The sequence below is a fragment of the Zootoca vivipara genome, chromosome 11 (genome assembly GCF_963506605.1).
Source record: "Zootoca vivipara chromosome 11, rZooViv1.1, whole genome shotgun sequence".
Classification (NCBI taxonomy): domain Eukaryota; kingdom Metazoa; phylum Chordata; class Lepidosauria; order Squamata; family Lacertidae; genus Zootoca; species Zootoca vivipara.
Window position 1 is genome coordinate 63,840,547 of NC_083286.1, and position 25,054 is coordinate 63,865,600.

Consider the following 25,054-nt stretch of genomic DNA (forward strand, 5'->3'; position numbering starts at 1 on the left):
TGTCCAGTCCAGCGAAGTTGATGTTGAAGAATCATTGCTTTGACACTGGTGATCTTTGCTTCTTCCAGTACACTGGCACTAGTTTGCCTGTCTTCCCAAGTGATGTGTAAAAATTTTCAGAGGCACCGTTGATGGAATCTTTCAAGGAGTTGGAGATGGCTTTTATAAGTGGTCCATGTTTCACAAGCATACAGCAAGGTTGGTAGTACAATAGATTTGTAAACAAGCACTTTGGTTTCCCTGTGAATGTCCCGGTCCTCAAACACTCTGCACTTCAATCGGGAGAAAGTCACACTTGCAGAGCTCAGGCAATGCTGGATTAAAACAATATTAAAACAGTATTAACAACCTTAACAACACAGCAACAAAAAAAATAAACTGAGCACTGTTAAGTTCATTTTTATAAATACCATATTTATTTTTGTGTGTTATCTTACTCTGTGCACTTGTCATTATGTATTTTTTAAATCTTTCAATAGCTTTTTTAAGTTCACACACACACTCTTCCCACCCCCATGACTCATAATCTTTCGCTCATTAAGATACCCCAACTCCTAATGCCCATGGCAGCACCTGCCTCCTGAGGGCTCCTTGGGCTGGAGGTGGGGCAGCAGAGGTGAGACCAACCAGCCACTGACAGCAAACAGCATCTTCCTCCTCTGGAAAGAGCTCCCTTGGGAAGACTTGTAGGGCTGGAGGGTGGAGAAAGCAAGTGCTCTCTGGCCAACACAGAGTCTCTCTGCCCTCACCCACACAGGGACTCCAGATGGCTTGCAGATAAAATAGAAACTGCTAAAAACATAGGGGGGAAGCTGCAATTAAAAAGCAACCAAGTGCCACGGGGTGGGTGCGGGGCACAGGCAATCAAAAAATATCAAAAGAATGGATTATCTTCAGAGAATATTTAAAGGTATACAGCAACAATAACACATTATTGGCAGAATTAGAATGATATCTGTAAAGTATAAAAGAATATAAAGAAATATGACAAAGGGGAAAAAATCAAAATCGTTGTAAATAATCCTGTGAGAAATAGCAACAAAAAGAACCAGATACAATGGAAAGGGTTGGAAGCATTGTTTATTACTGGAATTAGAGTACTGTATATTTTAAAATCTTCTGATGTATATGATTTCAGTTTTGTTTTGTTTGGTATTTTATATTGTGTTCGTCTGATGTATTCTTTTAGAATTTTGAAATAAAGTTTTTTAATAATAATAATAATAATAATAAATATTAAAATAAATCAATAAAAGGCAATCAAGTGCCAATAGAAGTAAAACCATATACAGAGAGGTCTGTTAAAAAATACAGGTAATTACAATAATAAACATCACCTGACAATAAAAGCATAAATATTAAAAACAACTCAAAAGCCCAAAGGACAATTAGGAGGCAGCCAGTCCGCCAGTCCAACCTCTCTAAGAAGGGAGCTCCAAAGTTGTCTCCCCCCAGAGCTCCTTGGAGGACTCCTGTTCCAGGTGGGCTGAAAAGACCCTCTTGGGTGGGGGTGTGAAGGGGAGAAAGAGGGACCCTGCCAGGGGGGGGGCTAATGAAAAACTCCCTCGACCTCATGAGGCTGCGCCAGGCAGGGTCCCAGAAGGAAAAACAACAGGGAAATTAGGAAATGAGGTTTGTGTCCTACGTGACTAATTGCTGCCTCATTACTTAATTAAGCCTTGGGGGCCGGCTGGGGTCCTTCCATCTCTGGCTCCTGATCCTGGCAGAGGGAGAACTTCCTCACGGCAGATGCTCACAAGGGGGACTTCCTGCCTGGGTTGCCTTGGCCATCCTTTGCAGAGCCTCCTGCCCTGGGCTGGATCCTTATGCCCCCTCTGTTCCCCCACCCCCATGGCCACAAGGCAGGCAAATGGCTGGCCTCTGAGCAGGTGCTTTTCCAGAGCAGCAGCAGCACCATCTGCTCTTTCGGGTGCATTAGACTGTTATAGGAATTCTAAAGTCTTATATAGAGAGCATAAATGTTCACAAATGTACAAGGCAAACACATACATAAGTATATAAACCACGTGTCTGAAGTAGTACAGGAGAGCAATCCTGAAGCCATTTTGACTCTCCCAAATGGACCTCAAATATTTCTCTGCAAGGAGGAAGGAAATGGGAAAAGCTTTCCAACTGTCTTTGGATTGTAGGGGCTTAAACCTCCCTGCAAATACAGTCTGGCAAATATCTGTTAAGCTGAGCACACTCTCAATATGCGTAAGAGATTCAGGAGCTAAGAATTGACCATCTCAGAGGAATGGCCAGGCTACCCAGAAAGGGCAACCAAGTACAGTAAGGCATTACTGTATCAGATACCTGGCAGACAGGCGAGAAGCAGCAACACACTCCAATTTCTGCTGGGGACCACTTCCTTCTGTGATGTACCCTATGTATGATGTTTTGAGGTGTGGTCTTGAGCTACAGGGTGGGCAGTCTCAAAAGTCTATATAAGAGCTTGCACACCAATGTTCTGGGTTCCTCTCCTCCCTCCCTACATGGGGGGAGTGGGGCTCCACCCAGCCAGGCGCATGGGTGCAGCATTGCAGGGGGTTGGACTAGATGATGCTGGGGGTTTCTTCCCACTCTACAGTTCTAGAATTCTGCTCTAGAAGTCCTCCACTTCTCCTCTCCCAACCCAAGTCCCTCACTCAGCCCTCGCTGGGCCTCCTGCTGCTTGGTGAGTCCAAGGGAGACTTCGGAGCAAAGCCAACCCCAGGCTTCATGATTCCTACAATCTCGGCCTGCACCTTCTATTCCTCCTAGATCAGCTAGAGGCAAAGGGCAGTAGCAGATTTAGTTGAGATTCCTTGAGTTGAGATTCCTGCACTGCAGGGGGTTGGACTAGATGGCCCCTGGGGTCCCTTCCAAATCTATGATTCTGTGAGGAGGAGGGAGCAGCTGCCAGGGGAAGCAAAGGTTCTGTTTTGCAGATTCGTTGCTCTCTGTATTTCAAACCATCTTCTCTCTCAGGGGCAAGACCTGAAAAATACATTCAAGAGCACCACCGAGCAGTCAGTGGAAATCTGCTCCAGCAGAATGCGCAGGAGTGCGTGGGCTCCAGGTTAGCTGACACGCACCAACAGCCACCCACCAGACCAGATGTTTCCTGGAGTTTCTGGAACATTCTTCTCCAGGGGTTTGGGGCCAGCCTGCGGGAGCCCCTTCCGCTTCTCAATATCTGTGCCAGGGAAAATATCAGGGAGTGGGAGATGGGAGGGGGAGAGGAAGAGGGGCTGGAGCTCACTGCTCCCCCATCCCCAAGAGAGCAGGTTTGAACTGGAACCCCCTCCAAAACCAAGTGTAGCTATTCATGCCCCCCAACCCGAAATAAGCTGTTTGGCAGGGGGCTGCTCAGAGCCCTCACATGGTAGACATGTAGCAGGTAGGACAAGTTGCTGCCCTCGCCCTGCTAGAAGTTCCTCTTCAGGAACACTCCCCACCTGCCTCCCTCCACACAGGCAGGCAGATGCACAGGTAAGAAGTGGCCTTACTCAGACCCATGGTCCACTGAGCCCAGTATTGTCTACACTGACCGGCAGCAATGACTCTCCAGGATTTCCCCTACCTGGAGGTACCTTCAGGGATGGAACCTGGGGCTTTCTGCAGGTGCTCTATTCTGGAGCGAGGGCTCCTTCCCAGAGAGAAGGGGGTGGGCACACTCTGCCTTGCTAGGACTGGAGGGGGGGCGGGAAGCCCCGCAGGTACAGTATCTCAGGGGCACACCTAGAAATGGCATCTGCTCAGGGTGTCTCTCTAAAGTTAGGCCAGAGGCTGCGACTTGGAGGAAGGGTCAAGCACCCATGTTTGGAATTAAGCCTCATGGGGGTTGCTGGATAAGACCCTGGTGAGGCTGTGCTGGCGTCCCCTCTCTCCTGCCAGGCACCATCTCTCCAGGTGGAGGTGCTCTTGCTGTTGCACTCGAAGGTAGGAGAGGATATTGTTTTGATATGATCCCTCCTCGCTCACTCTAGTGGCTACACAGCAGAGCACATTCCCTTTGCAACCTATTGGAAGCAAGTTGGTGATTCGTTAGAATCCTTTAATTAAGCAATCCTGTCTGGCTTGTCCAGTCCGGATTGTTCCTGGTAGGTTTCCCCTTTTATTTCCCTCTTAAAATAATAAGAGAACAACACAGCCTTCTTTAGAATAGAGTTTTATTCACATTCAGTTCACAGCAGGAATCTGAAGGCAGGCTTTATCTTGTGGTTACCATGAAAAGAAGTGTCAGCTACATCTCAGACTTTCTGCTTGTGGGCTCCATCCTATGCGCTGGCTAAGAGCCAGGAGAGTCCAAGAGTCGAAGAGAGAGATGGTTGCGTGGGCAGCCCTTTGATCTGGCCAGCGAGGGTCATTCCCATCGACCTGGTCACACACAAGAAGAGGAAACGCCAGAGCAGGTAGGACAGGAAGGAAGTCTTCCCAGTCTGGAGTCACATTCCCCTGGGTGCCCATTCCAGGCAACAGGAAAAGGTTATACTTGTCTGCTCTAGTAAATACACACCCCCACGTCCCAGGGGCACCCCCCTCTGCCAGATGAGTGGCATTTCTTGGAGCCCCCTCCCCACCTGCCTGCCTCCCTGTCCAGGAAGGAGAGGCGCTCTCCTGGGACTCTTTCTGAGTCACCACACAGGAAGCATCACCATGCGCTCATTTCCTCGTGGAGCCTGCAAGGCACCTGCCGGAGAGGATTTATGGGGTGCCAGCCACTCGCCCCTCCTGACACGCAGCTATTTTCCTGCCTGGGCAGCCAGTGCCAGAGCCGCTGGCCCTGAACTCCCGGGGTCTTTCCTGTCACGTCCCACCATTCTCTGGAAGAGGGCAAAGGCCCTGGCCAGGGGGGCAAGGAGGCCACGGCCATGGCAGAGGACCCACTTCCAAGCACAGGCTCACAGGGAGCGGAAAGGGAAGGGGCACGGCTGCCAGGCTGCTCTGCAAAGCAGTGTGCTCACAAAGAGGGAGGCATCTCAGGCAGAGGAGAAATAGCTATACCAGTGAATTCTATGGCCTTTTAGAATCGGGTTGTGTGTGTGTTGATATTGGGGTTTTTGTTGTTGTTACTATGGACAAAGGGTGGTATAGATATTATTATTATTATTATTATTATTATTATTATTATTATTATTATTATTATTGGATAACAATAACAATTTATATGGCACCCATCTGACTGGGTTGCCACAGCCACTCTGGATGGCTTCCAACAAATATAAAAGCATAATTGAAATTAAAATCCTCCCTGTACAGATGTCTTCATCTGATGGGAGGGCATTCCACAGGGCAGGTGCCACTGCCAAGAAGGCCCTCTGCCTGGTTCCCTGCAACTTCACTTTTCTCAGTGGGGAAACTGCCAGAAGGCCCTCGGCGCTGGACCTCTGTGTCTGGGCTGAACAATGGGGGTGGAGACGCTCCTTCAGGTCTCCTGGGCCAAGGCCGTTTAGGGCTGTAAAGGTCAGCGCCAACACTTGTGAAATTGTAATGCTAGAGGTCTTAAGGCTCCTTTGGAACATACTGGGAAGATTTTCAACGTTGATGGAACAACCGTCAAGTTGTATCTTGTTAAATGTGTTTGCTGGTTTTTCAAATAAATAAAAACTTTAAATAATAATAATAATAATAATAATAATAATAATAATAATAATAATCCACTTTTGACTCTGGTTGCCAGTTTGACCAGAAGGCATACCAGGCACCCCAAAATGACCAGAACCTGTCCCCCTAGGCTTTGAAAAGGGGTGTAACATGGGAGGCCTTTAGGCAGCTGGTAGCTCTGAGGCCGGCCGAGTTGGAATCCCAGGATGAGAGGGCACAGCTGGCCCTCCAGTCTGGCTTGAGGACTTCTCAGAAGAGGCATCTGAGTGGCCACTGTGAGACTGGGGTGCAGGACTGGATGGGGACCCTTTGGCCTGATCCAGCAACCAAGCTCTTATTGCGTTCTTGTTGTCTCATGAGACTCCCCCATTGCTGGACTCCTCACCCCACGCTGCCTCTCAGGGGACAGTCAGAAAAGGATTTGTGGCCTCAGTCTCTGCGGTCACCCTTTGAGCCACTCGGCTCTTGCCTGCTCCATTCCGGCCACCCTTTGTGGAGTTGGAGACCCCCTTGGAGCCTCCTCTCTGCTCCCACATCCAAAAGCCACACAACTCTCACCCCTAGTTCCATCTTTCTCCTCCTCGCAGCCTCTCACCTGGTGGGCTCCCACTTCGCCCGACTCACTGCCCAGCTGCAGCTGCCCCACTGCGTGCTCCTGCCCCAGACAGAGCCAATGGCAATGGTGCCCCTCCAGCCCAGCAAAGGGCTCCTTCTCCAGCTGCTATGGGGGGGGTAGCTCCCACCCTCTGGGTCTCAATGGCTGCAGGAGATCCAGGCCAGGCCAGGCGGAGGGTGCCAGCAAGAGGCAAAAGCAGATTGGTGCTCCTGGGAAGGAGGGATCCTGGCCCAGCTGACTCCCCAGGAAGCTGTTGGGGCGAGCAGAAGGGCACCCAGGGAGGCCTCCCCCCCATTGGCCTGGGGGCAGAGTCTTGGGACTTGCCCAGCCCAGCCCCAAAGCAAGTGGTTCTTGGAACCTGCTGGTGTTTGCAGAGAAAACACCCCGAGATGTTGGGCTCCGGAGCCAAACCCCTTCCATGCCTAAAACAGCACTGGCACTACAGCCTTGGCATGGGGATCTCTTGGCAGTGCCCGCTGCCAGCCGGCATCCTGCATCCTGTTTGCTTCCTGCGCGGCAGCTGCCAGCCTGGCCCTGGGGGTCGAGCAGAGGTTTTTCCTCCTGCTGGGAGCTGCAATGCCCTCTTGCCCAGGGCACTGAACCCTCTCCCCTTGGTGGGTGACAGGATGCCCGGCCAGGGCCCTTGCCATCCCTGGTCTTGCCTGCAGAGACCTGAGAGTGGCACATGGGGCAGGTGGGGCTGCAAGAGAGCTGGGGGGAGACTTCCCCCCACTGCCTTCCTTTCTCCCAGCAGTTCAGACATGCCATGGTGGTTCTTGCTGGGGGGGGCGGGGGGCGGCCCTTGAGTCCTTCTGCAATAGCAACGGTGGACAAGTGCTATGGGGTGGGGAAGCCCACCTCGTCCTCTGGCATTAAAATCCCAACGGAGGGGAGGTTGCCCCATCCTCTTGCTGCCATTGCTGTGGCAGAGGCTTGGCCACTGGGATGTGCAGTGGAGTAAGGGGGCCAGGAGGGGCCTGGGTGATGCTATGGGGCAGAAAAATAGGGAGGGGGCAGGAAAGGTGCCAAGCAAGGAGAGGGCAGCCAGGGAGGGAGAGGGTGGGAAGAGAGCAGGCAAGAGGAACCTCAACAGAGGGACACAGAGCCGCCACGCTGCACCCCCCCCAAAGGGCACAGCCAAGAAATTCAGGCCATAAAACATTGTGTTGGAAGGGACCCCCAAAGGCCATCTAATCCAACCCCCTGCAATGTAGGAATCACACTACCTTTTGAGGTAACAGAATCCTAGAAGTGAGAGTTGGAAAGGATCCCAGGGGTCATCCAATCCACCCCCTGCAGTGCAGGAATCTCAGCTGAAGCATCCCTGACAGGTGGCCATCCAAGCTCTGCTTCAGGGAAGCAGGCAGAGGTCCTTCTCAGTAGTGGCGCTCACCCTGGGGAACTCCCTCCCACCAGATGTCAAGGAAATAAGCAGCTATCCTCTTTTTAAGAGACATCTGAAGGTAGCCCTGTTTAGGGAAGTTTTTAATATTTAACGCTGTATTGCTTTTAACACTCGATTGGAAGCTGCCCAGCATGGCTGGGGAAACCCAGCCAGATGGGCGGGGGTATAAATAAATTGTTGTTGTTGTTGTTGTTGTTGTTGTTGTTGTTGTTGTTGTTGATCTCCAGTGAAGGAGAGTCCACCAGCTCCCAAGGGAGCGTGTTCCACTGTCAAAGGGCTCTTACTTCTCAAAAGGAACTGAAATGAGCTGCCAATTATTGCCATCAGGCTAGAAGGGAAGCAGCCAAGAGATTCTTCCTGGACCAAGAATCTGCCAGTACAGAATGTGGTGGCTATGAATGGGGGCAGCACTGAGAGGCCTTCGCTGGCCCTCAGTTTGGCTCTGGGCTGGATTCCATGCACTGCCCCCCCCCTCCAAAAAAAACCTACTGTACTATTATTTTATTTACTAAATTTGTATACCATCTTCATCAGAAGACCACAGGGCAGTTCGCAACATAAAAATACAAAATGAAAACACAAGACACATAATAAAACAAAAGCAATACGGGCCAATGCCCTCCCTCCCATGCACATTTCAAAGGCTGCAGAATGTTAACCAGCCCAAGGCCTGGCGCAAGAGAAATGTTTTCTCCTGGGGCCTCGAGATTCATGCCCCTCTGTGCCCATGTGCCTGGGGGCGCTGGCTTCCCCAGAGGTGAGGGGCAGCTGTGCGCATCTTCATCCCATGGCCAGGAGGCTCAGAGGAGGGAGCGATGCTGCTCAGATCGCAGGAGGGGAGAGCGTGGCTCTTGCGCACAAATCCTGCTTGTGGTCTTCCCACAATGGGCATCTGGTTGGCCACTAGGAGAAGAGGATGCTGGGCGAGGTGGGCAATGGCCCTGATCCAGCTGCAGGCTCTCCTTATGTCCCCACAAGGAGGAGGGTGGTCACAGGAGAGTTATGAATTTTAACAAGGAGAAATGTACTGGTAAGGTACTACACTTGGGCAAAAAAAATGAAAGGCACAAATACAGGATGGGAGACACCTGGCTTGAGAGCAGTACATGTGAAAAGGATCCAGGAGTCTTGGTAGACCACAAACTTGACATGAGTCAACAGTGTGATGCAGCAGCTAAAAAAGCCAATGCATTTCTGGGCTGCATCAATAGGAGTATAGCATCTAGATCTAGGGAAGTAATAGTACCACTGTATTCCGGTCAGACCTCACCTGGAATACTGTGTCCAGTTCTGGGCACCACAGTTCAAGGATACTGACAAGCTGGAACGTGTCCAGAAGAGGGCAACCAAAATGGTCAAAGGCCTGGAAACGATGCCTTATGAGGAACGGCTTAGGGAGCTGGGTATGTTTAGCCTGGAGAAGAGAAGGTTAAGGGGTGATATGATAGCCATGTTCAAATATATGAAAGGATGTCATATGGAGGAGGGAGAAAAATTGTTTTCTGCTGCTCCAGAGAAGCGGACACGGAGCAATGGATTCAAACTTCAAGAAAGAAGATTCCACCTAAACATTAGGAAGAACTTCCTGACAGTAAGAGCTGTTCAGCAGTGGAATTTGCTACCAAGTCTCCTTCTTTGGAGGTCTTTAAGCAGAGGCTTGACAGCCATATGTCAAGAATGCTTTGATGGCGTTTCCTGCTTGGCAGGGGGTTGGACTGGATGGCCCTTGGGGTCTCTTCCAACTCTATGATTCTATGATTCTATCTCAATGCCCCGCAGGGCACAGCCTCTGGGGCTCCCAACTGGAGTCCTTCCCGGAGGGCATGAATCAGCTTTTCGCAGCTTGTTAAAAAATCCCCATCCCACCTCTTGTTTTCGTGCCTCCGACCAGGAAATGAGCTTTGCCACTTTGCCAGGGAGAGTCAGCTGGAGGCCAGGCCCATAAAGCTGCCCTTTATAAGCCCCTGTGGGGCAGACATTCTGGAGGCAGACTGCGGCAGAAGGAGAAGCAGTCTCCCCCAGAACCGAGAGACCCACAGGAAGCCCCACGATGGCTGCGAAGGCAAGGCTGGGGGCAGCGGCGGCATTGGGGGCCCCTCTGAGGGGCTGCCTGCTCCTCGCACTTCTGCTCCAGCTGACGGGAGCACGGGCCCTTTGCTACTTCCACGCACAAGGTGAGGGGGCCATGGGGGAAACAGGCGGGGGTCCAAGGGGAGGGGAAACATAGAACTCTGGAGCTGGAGGGACCCCAAGGGTCATCCAGTCCAACCCCTCTGCAGTGCAGATGGCCACCCAACCTCTGCTCAAAAACCTCCAAGGAAGGAGAGTCCCCCACCTCCCCAGGGAGACGCTTCCACTGTCAACCAGCTCTTCCCACCAGAAGGTTTCCCCCGATGTTGAGTTGGAATCTCCTTTCTTGTAACTTGGGTTCGAGTCCTACCATCTAGCACAGGAGAAAACCATCTTGCTCCACCTTCCATGTGACTGCCCTTGAGAGACTGGGAGATCAGGAACAGCCCCCAGGGGCCCTTAGGCTGTGCAAATCTTCAAATGGACAGAAATATTGTAAGGAAGTGGACTCACTAGAAGGTTTTGAGTAGTAAGCCTTTACAATCAACAAAATTAAGGTAGAGAATGTATGGTAACAATTGAAATAGAGCCTAGAGACAATTAGAGAACAATCAAGGTATAATAATGATAAGAATATAATAACATTTTATTTTTATTTTAAGAAAGCTGTATTAAAATGCAGTTGAACAAGCAGAAGTAAATATGCAAGAAACCAGAGGAGGAAGTAGAGGGAAGTCGGGGGGGCAGGGGGGGTATCTGGGGGTCATGTCTTTCCTTTTTGTGAACAATGTTATGGAGATGAACATAAAATTTAATAAAAATTATTTTTAAAAAATAAATAAATCTTCAAATGGCAAAGGAGCAGATTCAGACTCAACCTTTGGAAGAACTTTGTGACAGTGAGAGCTACTCAACCGTAGACCGAACTCCCCTGGACAATAGCGGACGCTTCTTCCCTGGAAGTATTTTAAGCAGAGGTCCGGTGGCCGTCTGTTAGGGCTCCTTCAGCCGAGAGTCCTGCATTGCAGAGGGTTGGACTAGATGACCCCTGGGGCTCCCTTGCCACCCTGCAAGCCTGATCCTAGAGAGGCAGGAGACTGGCAGTGACCCAAGAGCACCCAAGGGCTCCCCGCTTGGCCGGCTGGATCTGGCTGAGAGCGCAGCTGGCAGAGCCGAGGGCCAGATCCTGCACCAGCCCTCCCTCCCTGACTGCCCTCCCTCCCTCCTTCCTTCCAGCCCCCTGCCTCTACAAGGAGAAGCACTTTGGCCCCGGAGAGTCCTGGCAGGATGCCAACTGCTCCAAGTGCTTCTGCCTGGACCCCCTCGGCGTGGGCTGCTGTGACATGTGAGTTGGGCCGGGGGGGGGGGGGGTACATGGGAGCTGCAAAGAGCAGGGAGGGGGCATGTGTCTGGGAGGGGAAATGCAAGGAGACCCCCCCCCCAAGTAGCAGCTCCCAGGGGGCACCACACCTGGGAAGGGCCCGGGGTGGTGAGGAGCCTGGAAGAGGCCCCCCAAGGGTGAAAATGGGGTCCGGGGCCCCTGAGGCATCCTTGCTCCAGGCTCTCCTGGCATCGCGGCACCCGGGGCCAAGGCCAGTCGGGAGAGGTGAGCAAAAGTCAGGGATTGGGACCCGGTGATGCTGCTGTCTGAGCAGATCTGAGCCTGCGATCTGAGCCTGAGATGGCAAATCTAGCAGTGCACGAGACTCTTCAACTCGGGGCGAGAGATTTGCCCCACAATGGGCAAAACATTTTCTGCACTGAAGGGGGTTGGACTGGATGACCCTCGGGGTCCCTTCCCACCCTACACTTCTTTGAGGGGCCCACTGAGAAGCAACCCACCTGCCCAAGGAGGGGGAAAGTCTGCCCCCTGTTTCTAAGTGGGGACGGGACCCGCCTAGCGAAGCTGCTCAGAGGGCCAGGGAGGGCCGAGTTCGAATCCTCTCTCGCTGGTCTCACTGGAGGAACAGCGCCAGCCCCATGGCACCCCCCCATGCGCAGCCTAGCAGGTGCAAAGTGAGTGGGGGTGTGTGGAGACCTTCACAGTCCCAGCTCACCTGCTTGCAGGGATAGCAGGATCAAGCTGAGAGGGAGATCGCAAAAGGGCAGAGCCCCCCACCCACATCAACCACCCCAAGGAGGGGAGCTGCGTGGCTGAAAGCAGGAGGATTGGGGCCTCCTCAGCACCCAGTAGCTGCAGGGAGCTTGGATCAGACCCACAGTGCCACGGGGGGGGGGGGGGAGCAGGCCGGGAGGCGCTTTTGCTCCGAGAGGCTCAGAAGCCACTGGACTGGCTGGGCCCGATCCAGCAGCCTCTCCCCATGTTCTTATTGCCCCTCTCCTCCTCCTCCTCCTCGCAGGATGCAGCCTCCGGTCGACTTCCCCGCCTGGTGTGAAGCGCGCTACGACTTCCGGGCCTGCAAGATCTCGCTGGTGCAGAAAGCCGGGCTGAGGCTGCCCTGCGTGAACAACCTGGAGCCTGGGTGGGGGTCAGGCCAGGCCCCTGAGCAGCCCGGCAGCCGAGGGGGGGCCAAGGCCCGGCTGGGGAGGCAGAGCCTGGAAGCAAAGCGCTGAAGGGGGGGGAGCAGAGGCAGCGCCAGAGGCACCCAGAAAGAAAGAAAGAAAGAAAGAAAGAAAGAAAGAGGGGGGTCTCGCTAGCCACCATCACCAGAGGACCTCCCCCCTGTACCTGTAGAGCAAGCACTCCCCCCCCACCTCTCCCCCCCTGGCTGTGCTTACTGCCCACCCCAGCCCGCTTCCTAGGGGGGGGCACCTTGCCTCTGCCCTCCTCCAGAGATGCCAGCACCCGGACCCTCTCCTGATCCGACACCTTTGCCATGAATCCCCCCAGAAATTGGGGTCTGGCTGGGTCCCCAGCCCTGCAAATGCTGGGTCTGGTTTTATCCCCAAATATATCCAAAATGGGGTGGGCAGGGGGTGTGGAAGGTCCTGGGCTGTTGCCCCCCATTTCCAGCTTCTTCTCCCCCCCCACCCACCCCTGCTGGCTTCTCTGTTAAGCAGCCAACCCCCCCCCCCCCAAAAAAAAACCCTGCCTCTGGAAAAACCACCCACTAAAGGGAACCACTAAAGAGAACTAGGGGTCCAGACCACTTGATGCAGGGAGCAAGGGTGTGTGTGTGTGTGTGCTAAGACGGAAGAGGGCTGGGCCTGACCCAGAGATGGGCACAACCCACAGCCAAAGCTCTTTCTTAGGGCGTAGAGAGAGCAAGTGTCTGATTCTTCAAATAAAGACCCCATGAAACAGCAGAAAGGCTCTGGTGCTGTGGATTTCTTGGGGGGGGGGAGCCAAGGGGCAAGAGGAGAAAGGGTCTCCCAGGGTTGCCATCATCCTGGGCAAAGGATGACACCTGCAGAGTGTGGGGGGGGGGCAGCCACTGCAGCAGATTTTTATTAAATGACAGACACAAAACACAGCAATGCTTTGCACCCCAGAGTGACCCCCGTGGTTTGCAACAGCCCCCCCCCCTCCCATGACACTTTGGGAAAAAAGGACAAAGGCAGGATGGAGGCAGGGCCCCCTTCTCCATGGGAGAAATTCACACGAGGGAGAGGGAGGGAGCCCAGCTGAAGAGCTCCCCCCCCCACTTGCACCCCAGACCTTCCAGCGAAAGCCCCCCCCCCAAATCAGGATCATGCCTCTTTGAGGCCACACGCAGGAACAGGACACTGACCCACTGACCCACGCAGAGGCGCCCTCAGATGGTGAGGGAGTTGGCGCCGGGGACCTGGGAGACGGAGGAGGCCAGGAGCGGGTTGGTGGGCAAGACCTTGATGGGCAGGTCCCAGCTGAAGGTGTCCACGTCCATCTGCTCCACCCCCGACCACCGGGAGGCTTCTTCCGAGGAGGGGGCCTCCTCCGGGGGGGCCTGCCGCTGCGACGCCTCGCGGGACGTCACAAACTCAAAGTGCAGCCGCCACTTCAGGGACACTGCAAAGAGGGGGGGGGGTCCTGTCAGCAGACGTGCTCTGGGCTCCTCCTGCTGAATAATAGCCCCCCCCCCCAACTCACACACCCCCACACACAGCAGCAGTGAGAGCGGAACCGGCACCCGGCTCCCAGGCGTTTGGAGCCGGCATGGAGCCTGTTCAAACCAAGGGAAAGGAGAACACTGGGGGGGGGGGCTCCCTCTGCCAGCGGGTGGCAGCCAGCCAAGGGACAGGGAGGAGGGGGGCTTCCAGCAGCAGCAGCAGCAGCCCTCTTTTTGTGACTCTTTTGTGGGCACAGGAACCAGCCTCAACGCTGGCGTACTGGCCTGCCCAGCTTTGCCCACTGGGCACGGACTGGCAGCAGCTCTCGGCTATTCCGTGCAAAAGGTCGAGCCCTGCCCCTTCTGCCTGCCAAGCAGTCGCCCCCGCCGAAAGATGCCCGGCCTTCCCTCCCGGGCTCTGGAAGGACTCACCGATGTTGGTGCTGAAGCCGGGGGCCGAGCTGAGCGGGATGGGCAGGCTGAAGCTGGTGCGGGAGGTGTGCAGGCAGGACTCCTGGTGGCGGGCGTGGGTGCTGTAGGAGACGGGCTGCCCGCGCCGGGGCTGGAAGGCCTCCTGGATCCGCTCCTCTGTCTGGAGGCTCACCAGGTACTAGCGGCCAGAGAGCAGAGGGGAAGCTCAGAGGCCGGGGGGGGGGGAGTTCCTGACTGGCACCCCACACCCTCGACTCACCCCCCCCAATTTTGCCTACCCCGCTTCCTCCACAAGGTGCCCTGGAGGCCCCCCCCCGCCTCACCTGCAGGCATGGGATGTCCCCCTCGGAGAAGTTGAAGGTCCCCACAAGGTCCTCGCCAATCTTGTAGACGGCCTTGAAGATGCAGAAGGTGCCCACTTTGCCGCGGGAATTGCTGATGTTGTACAAGTCTGGGAGCAAGGGGGGGGGGCTCAGTCAGGGGGCGGGAGGGGAAAAGGTGCGCCCCTCACCTGGAATGGAACACGGCTGCACTCCCCCCGCCCAATGAAAACCAGCCTCTTATGCAGTGGCTGAATGAGGCCAGGTGCCCCATGGCACCTTGATATATCTGAAGCCAGCTTGTTTTCCGCTGCTCCAAAGGGGAGGCCCAGACAAAAGGACTCAAGTTGCAATGGAGATTCCAGCGAAATATCAGGAAGAACTTTCCGAGTCTCCCTTGTAAAAAGGACAACATGGTGACTAGACTTTCTGTTTTTGCGCCCATAACCTAAGTTCCAGGAGTCACATGCAGGGTGGATAAAAATCAATGATTTTGAAATATATATATATATATTTTAAATCCGATTTATTTTATTTAAATCAATTTTTTTTAAAAAAATTAAATTGGATTTTTAAAATAAAATGCTTTCGGAGGAAAAATCTTTCTAAATATAGCTTTCTATTTAAGTTACATTATAATCCAAAGGCTATTCATCAGGAAATAAGGATCTGTTTTAATTTTTTTTATGTGTCTAAGTTTTTTTCCTAATTGTTTAGCCACATCAGTTAACAAACATGGAGACATATGCTATAACGTTATTGTTTTAGTTAAATAAATTGTTATTAAGGACATGATTATTTTTCTCCTTCCAATAAAGAACAGCAGAAAAGTTGTCCAAATATAAACAGTTAACCTCACAATCATTTCATAATTCTCTGTCTGTGTATTTCTAATAGTATAACCAAATCAGTAATTTTTGATATAACTGCAAAAACTACTCTGACAATTTATTACAGTGGTACCTCCAGTGGCGGACAGGATCCGTTCTGGAGGTCAGGCCGGATCCCGAGGTTTTCGCAAGCAGAGAGACTGCTTTTGCACACACACACACACACACACAGCGGTAGAGCGCTTCTGCGCATGGCAAAAACCCGGAAAAATACTTCCGGGTTTGCTGCTTACTCATCCTGAAATTTTTGTAACCGGAGGGATATGTAAGTGGAGGTAGCACAGTATTCCAAAAAGGAAACCTTCATCTGGTTGTAAATATTACGATTATACGAGCAATAATGAGTCTTTCTGTAAAAAAATGATCGAAATCAAGTCTTACTGACTAGTGACTAAAATCATGAGTTAAATCGATTTGATTTAAATTGATTCAATTGATTTGATTTCAATCAAATCCACCCTGGTCACATGGCAAACCGCTTTTCCATCCCAGGGAAGTGGGGCAGGAGAGCCAGCACTTCGGAGGACAAAGCTCGGGAATTGGGGGGGGGGGTTGAGGCGACTTACGGAGGCTCCTTCTCGACGTGGCCGCCATCAGCAGCTCGGTGGCCAAGTCGGCCAGCCGGGAATCCTTCTTGGCCCCCTCCTCCTCCTCCAGGAAAGGGTTGGAGGGGGCCACAGCCTCGTCCTGGGGGCACTGGTAGTCCTTGAGTCCTGAGGAGGGAGAGGCAGCAGGGGCTGTTTAGCAGGGGGTGGGCGTCAAGAGGTCCTCTCCCCCCACCTGGTCTGTGCAGGGACACCCCCCCCCCCGCCTTACCATGCAGCACCAGCACCCGGAAGGGGACGCGAAGGAGCTTGATGGGCGAGTTGACCCTCTGGCAGCCGATGGTCAGCTTGTAGACGTACTTGACCGCCTGCCCCCGGAAGGAGGGGGGGCCGTCCACCGGCAGCGTTTCGCAGTACGAGTCTGGGAAAAGGGGGGGTCGCGAGGTGTGGGTCTCCCCACCAAGGGCTTCAGCTCCCATGGCTGGGTAGGAGGGGGCAGCCAGCAGGAGGAGAACCAGAGCAAATGAAAAAGCCTTGCCCTGTAGGGGGTGGGCTAGATGACCCATGGGGGTCCCTTTCAACTCTGCTATTCTATGACCCTTTCGGACTCCGAAAGGGCCCAATTCGCAGCATCCCCAGAAGGCCTCTTGCTGCTTCCATGTCCCCCAGGATCCTTCTTAAGCAAGCCCCCCAATACCCTTGGCCTGAGACGCTGGGGGCGTCTTCCACATGGCCCTTCCCCCACTATATTAGAGGGTTTTGTTTTGGGGGTTGGGGGGCAGCAGGCAGGCTGGGGCAGCGAAGCCTTCGAGGCAATGCAGGGCCGGGTGGGGCTGGGGTGGCCTTGGCTCAGCCCCACTGCCTGGCTTCCTCTTCCAGACCATCTCTGGGCAGCAATGGAAGTGGGAAAGTGGGGCAGGTGTGTGGGGAGCCCAGAGCCCTTCCCCACAGGAGAGGTCATCCCTTGCCTCCACCCAGCCCCAGCCAAGCCATGGGGCTCCCCTAGGGTGGGGGGGGCAAGGCAGACAGGTGAGAAGGGGCTACTCACAGGTTTTGGACTCTCCTGGATCCAGTCGCAAGTCACAGAAGAGGATCTTTGGGGGGGTGGACAGGATGCAGTGGCCCCGCTCCCCTGCAAGGCAAAGCGGCCATGGGCACAGACTCACGGCCAGGACTACCCGCCGTCCCTCTGCCACCCTGGCAGGCTCTCCTGCCTTGCCACCGGCCCCCAAATGATTTCCCCCCCCGCCCTGCCCCTCCTCCAGGCCAAGGAGGTCAGGCTCACCTCTGTTGGGGACAAAAACCGTCTCGTTCTCGGCCTGGACATCGTGCCGACTCTCTTCCGAAGGGGGCAGAGCCACCCGGCTCTCGCTGGCGTGGAACTGGCAGTGGATCTGAGCGCTGGCCCAGGCCAGCATTTCACTGGGGGGGGAAGAGGGGGGCAGGCCGTGAGGGAGGCGGAGCAGAGACCCAGGGGAAGGCGGCCCAGGAACGTGAGGAGAGCCTGCAGCTGGATCAGGCCCACCCAGTACAGCATGCTGCTCTCCCACTGGCCAGCCAGGTGCCTATGATGGGAAACCCACCGAGAAGATTGGAGCAGGAGAGCAACCCCCTCCCCTCCGGGATGCTTGAGCTGAGATTCCTGCCTTGCAGGGGGTTGGACTAGATGCCCCTCGGGAGCCCTTCCTACTCTACGATTCCAGTCTATGATTTGGATTCCAGCATCTGGGATTCAGAAGCATTGCTGCCTCTAAGAAGGGAGGCAGAGCCGAGCCGTTCTGGCTAGGAGACATCGATGGCCCTCTCCTCCAGGATGAGAGAAGGCAAACAGCCTTCAAGACATCCCAGCTCAGGGGTGGGTGGGTGTCTCATCAATGCTTTCAGATTTTCCAGAAAGGTGTCCCCTGTTCTCTGCAAAGGAGCCCCTCCACCTAGACGACTCAGGGCTTTCCAGAGCTTCTTCCCAGGAAAAGACCACGTTCTATATAAAAAGGATGTCATATGGAGGAGGGAGAAAGGTTGTTTTCTGCTGCTCCAGAGAAGCGGACACGGAGCAATGGATTCAAACTACAAGAAAGAAGATTCCACCTCAACATTAGGAAGAACTTCCTGTCAGTAAGAGCTGTTTGGCAGTGGAATTTGCTGCCAAGGAGTGTGGTGGAGTCTCCTTCTTTGGAGGTCTTTAAGCAGAGGCTTGACAGCCATATGTCAAGAATGCTTTGATGGTGTTTCCTGCTTGGTAGAGGGTTGGACTGGATGGCCCTTGGGGTCTCTTCCAACTCTACGATTCTATAATTCTATGATTCTAGGTTTCAAAAACCACAGAGGGTCTGAGGCCACAAGATGCCCCTCGAGAATAAATGGGGCTCAAGCCTGGAGTGGAGGTGACCAGGTGGGCCGGGGGGGGGGGGGAGAGGGAAAATGCCCTGGTGGGGCTCTGGGAATATTTTCAGGGAGCCTCGAGGAGATGACCCCAGAAGCATGCTTGGAAAACAACGCTCCAAAAATTCCTGGTGGTGGAGGACAAGGTCACCTAGCAGGCCAGCCCTCTGTCTAACTCAGTGATGGCGAACCTATGACACGTGTGTCAGACGTGACACGCAGAGCCCACACTGCTGGCACACGCCCCCATCGGCCCATTCGCGCTGTTGTTGTTGTCTTTCTCCCCCCATTTGTTTTCCCGCTCCTGTTTTTTTTTTTTTTTGGCGCTTCGGCAGCTGCATGTTAGTTCCAGCAAAGGTATTATTCGTCATTTATTTCTGTTCTCTTTCCCCCCCCCAAAAGCGCAGCAGCTTTGGGGCATCCCCCCCTAAAAAAGCAAAGCAACTTTTGCACCCCCCAAAAAACCCCTCCAAAAGTTTGGTCAGCAGCTCCCCCCAAAAGCTCAACAACTCTGGGCACTTTGTGATAAATAAGGGGGTTTTGGTTTGCTTTGGTTAAATGATTAGTTTTTGGTTTATTAAATACAGTTATATATTACAATTATACATTTTTGTTATTTAAACTATAAATATTGCAAAATTATGGTTTTTTTCTCGACATGACACACCACCCAAGTTATGCTTGGTTTTTTGGCGAATTTTGACACACCAAGCTCAAAAGGTTGCCCATCACTGGTCTAACTCTTTCTGGGACTTCTACTATTTATTAACAACAACAACATCAAAAAGTGCACATTTGACCAATAAGCCAAAGAATCAAGACTCCAAACCATAAAACCCCACAGCTCAGGAGGGTGTACAGGGGTACTTCGGGTTACAGATGCTTCAGGCTACAGACTCCGCTAACCCAGAAATAGGACCTCGAGTTAAGGATGCTTCCCGTAATAGCACCTTTGCTTCAGGATGAGAAGAGAAATTGTGCGGCGGCAGCGGGAGGCCCCATTAGCTAAAGTGGGACCTCAGGTTAAGAACAGTTTCAGGTTAAGAACAGACCTCCAGAACGAATAAAGTTCTTCACCCGAGGTACCACTGTAAGTACAAAAACACAGGACAGCTCCAAAGGCATAATAAAATATTAACTCATTACAATTCGTTATGAAAATGAGAGTATTCTCTGGCTGTCAAGCTGCACCATCATTCAGAATAAAGGTTCAATATGGGCTTAAATGAGCCAGAAATTAGCTTATACTGGTGGCAATGGGTGGCTTCCGTGCCTCAATTTTTGTATACAAAATAAAGCCACATTAAAAACCAGTCATTCGAGCTGCGCCCGTTTCAGGAAGGGCAACTTGCCAAACCCTGGAATGCCAGCAATCCAAATGATCAAGATGAAAGGTCTTCCAGGATTCGAAAACAGCCCTGGGCTGCAGTGAAGAGGTGAAAAGTTCTCCCCTTTTCAAATCCCGTTCTGTTTCCTTCCACATAGAGGCTCAGAAGATGGGGGCACTTTCACAACGCAGGAGACAGGAGGGAAGCTTGCGGCACCCCAGAGCCAGCCGAGAGCCACGGAACTGCTCCGCCAGGCAAGGCAACTATGGGGTGCAGCGCTCCCCAGGCAGCCCCAGAGCCCCCCTGGCACTGCGCCAAGCTGGTCCCAGCTGCTGAGAGGACCATGAGAACCGGGGTGGGGTTGGGGTCACCCACCTGGGAGACCATGGTTGGATTCCACCTCACAGGCTGCCTTGAAACCATCAGCATCTGGTTCCTCACCTGGGGGTGCGCCTGGAGCACTCCCCCCTTCACAAAGGAGGTTCAAGCAGAGGCAGAAGCGGGGAGTGTCTGGCCTGGGGTACCAGCCGCGGCCTCTCGCCGAAAACGGGACCCCAGCCGCGGCCTCTCGCCACAGGGACCCCAGCCACACGCAGGCTAACTGGAAGGAGAGCCTGGCGGATAGCGGAAACATTCAGCTTCCTTGGCAGAAGAACAGCCAGGCACCCTTGGCCCATGGAGCAGAAACTCAAAAAGTCTGCTTCTGGTCGCCTTCTACACTCTGCCAGTGACTCCCCCCAGGGCCACTGGGGTCGTCGTCTTGCTGCTATGAGTTGCTTTTTAATTACTTTGCCATTAGCCACTTTGAAGGTCTTTCTGACGAAAAGAGTGGAATGAAAACACGGTAAATAAAACACAGCCATTTCTGCATCAAACGGAAGTGGGGGGAAGGCAGGGGTCCCGAGAGGCCGCAGAAGGAGGGATTTGCAATGCCCCACCAAGCCAGAGCTGCACCCAGGAAGGCAGACCCACTTGGCTGCCACAGCTGCTCCCTTTGGGGTGGCCAGGATGTGCCCCGGGGGTCTAGGCCAGCCCTTTGCACACTTGGCTGCTCCCCACGCTCAGGATCCAAGACAGGGGTCAGCAAACTTTTTCAGCAGGGGGCCGGTCCACTGTCTCTCATACCTAGTGGGGGGCCAGACTGTATTTTTCTTTAAAAAATAAATGAATTCCTTTGCCCCACAAATAACCCAGAGATGCATTTAAAGTAAAAGGACACATTCTACTCATGTAAAAACATGCTGATTCCCGGACCATCCGCGGGCCAGATTTAGAAGGCGATTGGGCCGCATCTGGCCCCCGGGCCTTAGTTTGAGGACCCCTGATCCAAGAGATGGCCGCCTGGTTCATGCCGGCTCCAGCTGATTGGGAGGAGAAAAACCAACGGAAGCCGGCAACACACGAGAGCAACCCAGCCAGATGGGTGGCTAATAATAATAATAATAATAATAATAATTCTATGAGTTTCTTTCTTATTCTACTGTGCCCCAAACCCAACCTGCTGCCCTCCCTTGCTGGACATCTCCCTAACACGCCCATCCTTTCTGCACCACACAGATTTAATAGACACAGAGTTGGGAGGGATCCCAGGGGTCATCTAGTCCAACCCCCTTGGATGCAGGAGTTGCAACTGCAAAGCCCATCAACAGGCCAGCTGGCTGGAAAACAAATCCCCCGCCTGAGGACTTGGGCACCTCAGGCAAAGTGCCTAAACTGGTCAAGCCAGCTTCACCGCATAACCAGGCTGGCCGGCCGGCTGCGGAGAAGCATCTCTCTCAGGATCTGGCAGGTGACAGGCCATTGCACACCAGGGCCTGAGGCCAAAAGGGGGAGGGCAAGGGAGGGCTGCCAATCCAGCTGGCATGCAGAGGCTGTACTCAACCAAACCCCTCGGAGCTCCTTTCTGAGGAGACCAGCATCCGCCAGGGCAGGCTGGCTGGGCAAAGGCCGCCCAAAGGAAGCCTGCAGAGGACCCCCTCCTCCTGAGGGAGCCCCGGCCACCCCTTCCCTCTCCCTTCAGGCTTCCCCACCCAGCGCTGAGGAGCTGCAGGCCCCCCTCTGCCACCCCAGCAGCATGGGCATGGAGCAGGCAGAATGACAACCTCAAAGGCCTGTGGCAATGCAACAAAGGGACTGTGCCCACAGAGCCCAGGCTGGCACAGCCAGTGGAGGGAGGAAAGGGGCTGGCAGCATCTGGGCTGCTCTGCTCTGCACTGGGCGGAGAAGCCTTCATTGATCCCTGTGTACTTTCAGCACTTATCCATACTGTACTTCCCCAAGTCCTTAATTGCACCCAGGTCCACCTCTGTCTGCTCAATTGCCACATAAACCGTTGCATCAGGTGCTGGGTCAGACTCAAGAACAGCCTCCCTCTCTAGATTCAGGTAGATAGCCCTGTTGGTCTGACGCAGTCGAAATAAATTAAAAAATTGTCCAGGAGCACCTTCGAGACCAACTAAGTTTGTTCTGGGTATAATCTTTTGTGTGCATCTGCGTGCACACGAAAGCTTATACCCAGAACAAAGTTAGTTGGTCTTGAAGGTGCTCCTGGACAATTTTTTAATGTTTATTTCTTTAGCCTCCCTCTCACACAAGAGGCAGCGCCAACCCTGTGGAGGAGGCCTGGTGGCAGGCTCAGGAGGAGAGCCCCAAGGCCACGGGGCACAAAGGCCGCAGCTCCCCAGCCCTGCCTCAGAGTCCTGCAGCCTTGGGCCACGCGGCTCCCAAAAAGCCGCTGCGAGGGGCAAGGAGCCTCCCTGGACCTCAGCGCATCCGGTCAGTGAGCCAAGGCCTAGCAAGCCCCCAACTCCCTGCCTAGCCCGCCTGATCCCAGAGGTCTCCCCCACTGATCCCATCCTTTATTCCATGCCCTGGATCTGTCCAGTCCTCCAGGTAGCCTGAGCGCACGGTGCCTCTTCTGGGAAGGCCCAAGGAGGACATGAGCCCCTGCTTTCAAGGGGGTGTCGATGCTCCCCACAAACGCTCCTAACTAGCATCAGAAGGCAGGCCTGCCCCTTTGAGAAAATGTGGCGGCTGAGCAGTGGGGAGGCCTGGCGGGTAGACCTGCCCACTACGAAACTTGCCCTGCAGAGGGTTGGACTAGAAGACCCCTGGGGACCCCTCCACCTCTATGATCCACCCTTTCTCAGTGAGTCAGTCCAGCATCCAGGTCAGTCTTCCAAGCCCTTTATGAATTTCACTGCTGATGCAATCAACTCTGCACCCCACCCCACCCAAAAAAATGCCAACATAGCAACACTGGACATGCCCTGCCCTAAATTGGGATACCCGCACTGGATTTCCTTGCAGGGCCGGCGTAATCCACGCTCAGCCCCAGACCTGCAATGATAAGACTTTATCTGCCCTGGCAGAGAGGTTTTTTACAATCTCAGAAAAATATTCCTTTAGGGGAGCCGCCCAGAGTGGCTGGGGAGACCCGGCCAGATGGGCGGGGTATAAATAATAAATTATTATTATTATTATTATTATTATTATTATTATTATTATTATTATTATTGGAAAATAAGCTCAGAGTTTAAAAGAGTGTGAACTGAATGAGTTTCTGTTTCTGAATTTACACTCAGTCCCGGCCCTCTCTGAATTGCATTGCTATTTCTCCACCAGCAAAGAGCAGCAGAACATTAATGTTCCTTCTCTAGATAATGGGCGTTTCACACTCATCTTCTCTTTGCCTAATTGGCTGGATCCACCTTCCTGAATGTCAATCATTGAGGCGGCTTCATCCATTGGCTAGAAGCACCATCAACCAGGAAGAAGCAACCGGTTCAGAAAACAAGAGCCCTTTTGGCCTCGGTGCTTTCGCTCCCATCTGCGATTCCAGAGGGACTGAGAAGCTGCGTGCAAAACTCCCCTTGTTCGAGGCGCATTTTGCAGCAGGGAAATTCATTAGCGCGAGCAGTTTCTGGGCTCTGGGTGCAAAATTGGGCCTAAGATTTCAGATCAAAACTGCAGAGTGGAAGGAGAGGAGGACCTTTTTCTACCTTCCCACTTCCAGCTACTCTCCAAAGACTGGAGAAGAGACCCTCTTAAGAATATTAAGGGGGTGGCCAGGGCCGGATTTAGGTTTGATGAGGCCCTCATCAATGGGAATGGGGCCCTTTCTATGTCCAGCTGTCCTTTATCAACAACAAATTGTCGCTGTTTTTTGTGTTGAATATATGCTATATGATAATTGATGGACCTAATAGGTATCTAAAACCATTTGCACATGCAGAATGTAGGCACCCTCTACTGCATAGCTGCCAAGTTTTCCCTTTTCTCGCGAGGAAGCCTATTCAGCATAAGGGAAAATCCCTTAAAATAAGGGATAACTTGGCAGCTATGCTCTACTGTATATAGAAAGGAGCAAACCCGTGATATTTGAGGGAGCAGGCGGGGCTCATTTCTTACTTCATAGGAGCCTACACAACAAAAAACATAGTTGCTGTATGTAGGTTTTTTCTATTTGTTTTTTATCTCATATTTTGGAAATGCACATCCAGTTTTTGTTTCCTTTAAAAAAAATTTGGGGGGCCAAGAGAGTGGGGCCCTAAACTAGAGCTCGTTTAGCTTAGACATCAATCCAGCACTTGGGGAAGGACTAGATCAGGCTTCCTCAACCTCGGCCCTCCAGATGTTTTGAGACTACAATTCCCATCATCCCTGACCACTGGTCCTGCTAGCTAGGGATCATGGGAGTTGTAGGCCAAAACCATCTGGCGGGCCGAGGTTGAGGAAGCCTGGACTAGACCATGTGAAAAAAGAACCTAATACAGTAATTTAGCTGCAGTTCTTTCATTTTCTGCTTATGAAAAAGTGCCCCTAGCCCAGGCATCCCCAAACTGCGGCCCTCCAGATGTTTTGGCCTACAACTCCCATGATCCCTAGCTAAGAGGACCAGTGGTCAGGGATGATGGGAATTGTAGTCCAAAACATCTGGAGGGCCGAAGTTTGGGGATGCCGGCCCTAGCCATTCCGTTGTTGCGCCCATAACCTCAGTTGAAGGCGCCCTTCAGCTCCTCCCTTTCCTATCTCGGTTGCTTGGCGCGTTTCTTGTGCAAATGGCTGACCCCCCAGCAGCCCCCTCCCTCCCCGGACGGCCCTCCGGCTCCCCGTCCCGCCGCGGCTCTACCTGGAGGCGGACGTGGCGTCGGGTGGCAGCGGGTTGCGCAGCGTGACGAGGCACTCGAGCGGCTCCCCGGCCAGGAAGACCGCCCCGCGGAGCAGCGCCGCCGACACCTCGATCATGGCCGGGGGGGGGGGGGACAGGGACCCAGGCGTCCGGGATGGGAGAGCGCGAGAGGGACCCGGCCCGGCTCCGACGGAGGCCCCGCTCGGCTTCGGCCCCCCTCGGCTGTCCTCGGAAGCGCCCGCCCTAACCTCGGCTCTTTCCGCTTCCGCAATCCCCGCCCGCGATGCATCTTCGGCAGAGCTCGGCTCTTTCCGCTCCCGGAATCCCCGCCCTCGCCCATATTCGGCGGAGCTCGGC

At 53.5% G+C, this 25,054-nt stretch overlaps 2 protein-coding genes across 6 annotated transcripts; one reads left to right on the forward strand and one right to left on the reverse strand.

Annotated features, from left to right (window-relative positions):
* Window positions 1–157: 157 nt before the first annotated feature.
* On the reverse strand, window positions 158–24,944 carry RGP1 (RGP1 homolog, RAB6A GEF complex partner 1). Of its 5 annotated transcripts, none has more exons than XM_060280435.1 (9): window positions 24,698–24,944; window positions 17,142–17,278; window positions 16,905–16,988; window positions 16,128–16,277; window positions 15,878–16,048; window positions 14,425–14,552; window positions 14,102–14,279; window positions 13,373–13,629; window positions 158–314 (listed from the first exon to the last, which is right to left on the reverse strand). In XM_060280435.1, the coding sequence occupies exons 1-8, from the start codon at window positions 24,811–24,813 to the stop codon at window positions 13,397–13,399; spliced, it is 1,197 nt and encodes a 398-aa protein (XP_060136418.1). In that variant the 5' UTR covers window positions 24,814–24,944; the 3' UTR covers window positions 158–314; window positions 13,373–13,396. The 5 variants fall into 5 exon arrangements, with proteins under 5 accessions (XP_060136418.1, XP_060136419.1, XP_060136417.1 ...); XM_060280436.1 differs by lacking the exon at window positions 158–314 and adding an exon at window positions 4,138–10,697 and having other exon boundaries at window positions 13,381–13,629; XM_060280434.1 differs by lacking the exon at window positions 158–314 and adding an exon at window positions 4,138–10,697.
* On the forward strand, window positions 9,661–12,254 carry MSMP (microseminoprotein, prostate associated). Its single transcript, XM_035100904.1, has 3 exons — window positions 9,661–9,784; window positions 10,917–11,025; window positions 12,041–12,254. The coding sequence occupies exons 1-3, from the start codon at window positions 9,661–9,663 to the stop codon at window positions 12,252–12,254; spliced, it is 447 nt and encodes a 148-aa protein (XP_034956795.1).
* Window positions 24,945–25,054: the final 110 nt, after the last annotated feature.

What these genes read in the sequence shown, in the direction of transcription:
- RGP1 (XM_060280435.1), bottom strand. Translation starts at nt 24,813, where the DNA reads ATGATCGAGGTGTCGGCGGCGCTGCTCCGCGGGGCGGTCTTCCTGGCC. An exon ending in CCGGGTGCTGGTGCTGCATG is followed by an intron (nt 16,049 to 16,127) that starts GTAAGGCGGGGG and finishes CCTGCTAAACAG; the next exon opens with CCCCTGCTGCCTCTCCCTCC. An exon ending in CACGTCGAGAAGGAGCCTCC is followed by an intron (nt 14,553 to 15,877) that starts GTAAGTCGCCTC and finishes CCTTGCTCCCAG; the next exon opens with ACTTGTACAACATCAGCAAT.
- MSMP (XM_035100904.1), top strand. Translation starts at nt 9,661, where the DNA reads ATGGCTGCGAAGGCAAGGCTGGGGGCAGCGGCGGCATTGGGGGCCCCT. An exon ending in TTGCTACTTCCACGCACAAG is followed by an intron (nt 9,785 to 10,916) that starts GTGAGGGGGCCA and finishes CCTTCCTTCCAG; the next exon opens with CCCCCTGCCTCTACAAGGAG. An exon ending in GGCGTGGGCTGCTGTGACAT is followed by an intron (nt 11,026 to 12,040) that starts GTGAGTTGGGCC and finishes TCCTCCTCGCAG; the next exon opens with GATGCAGCCTCCGGTCGACT.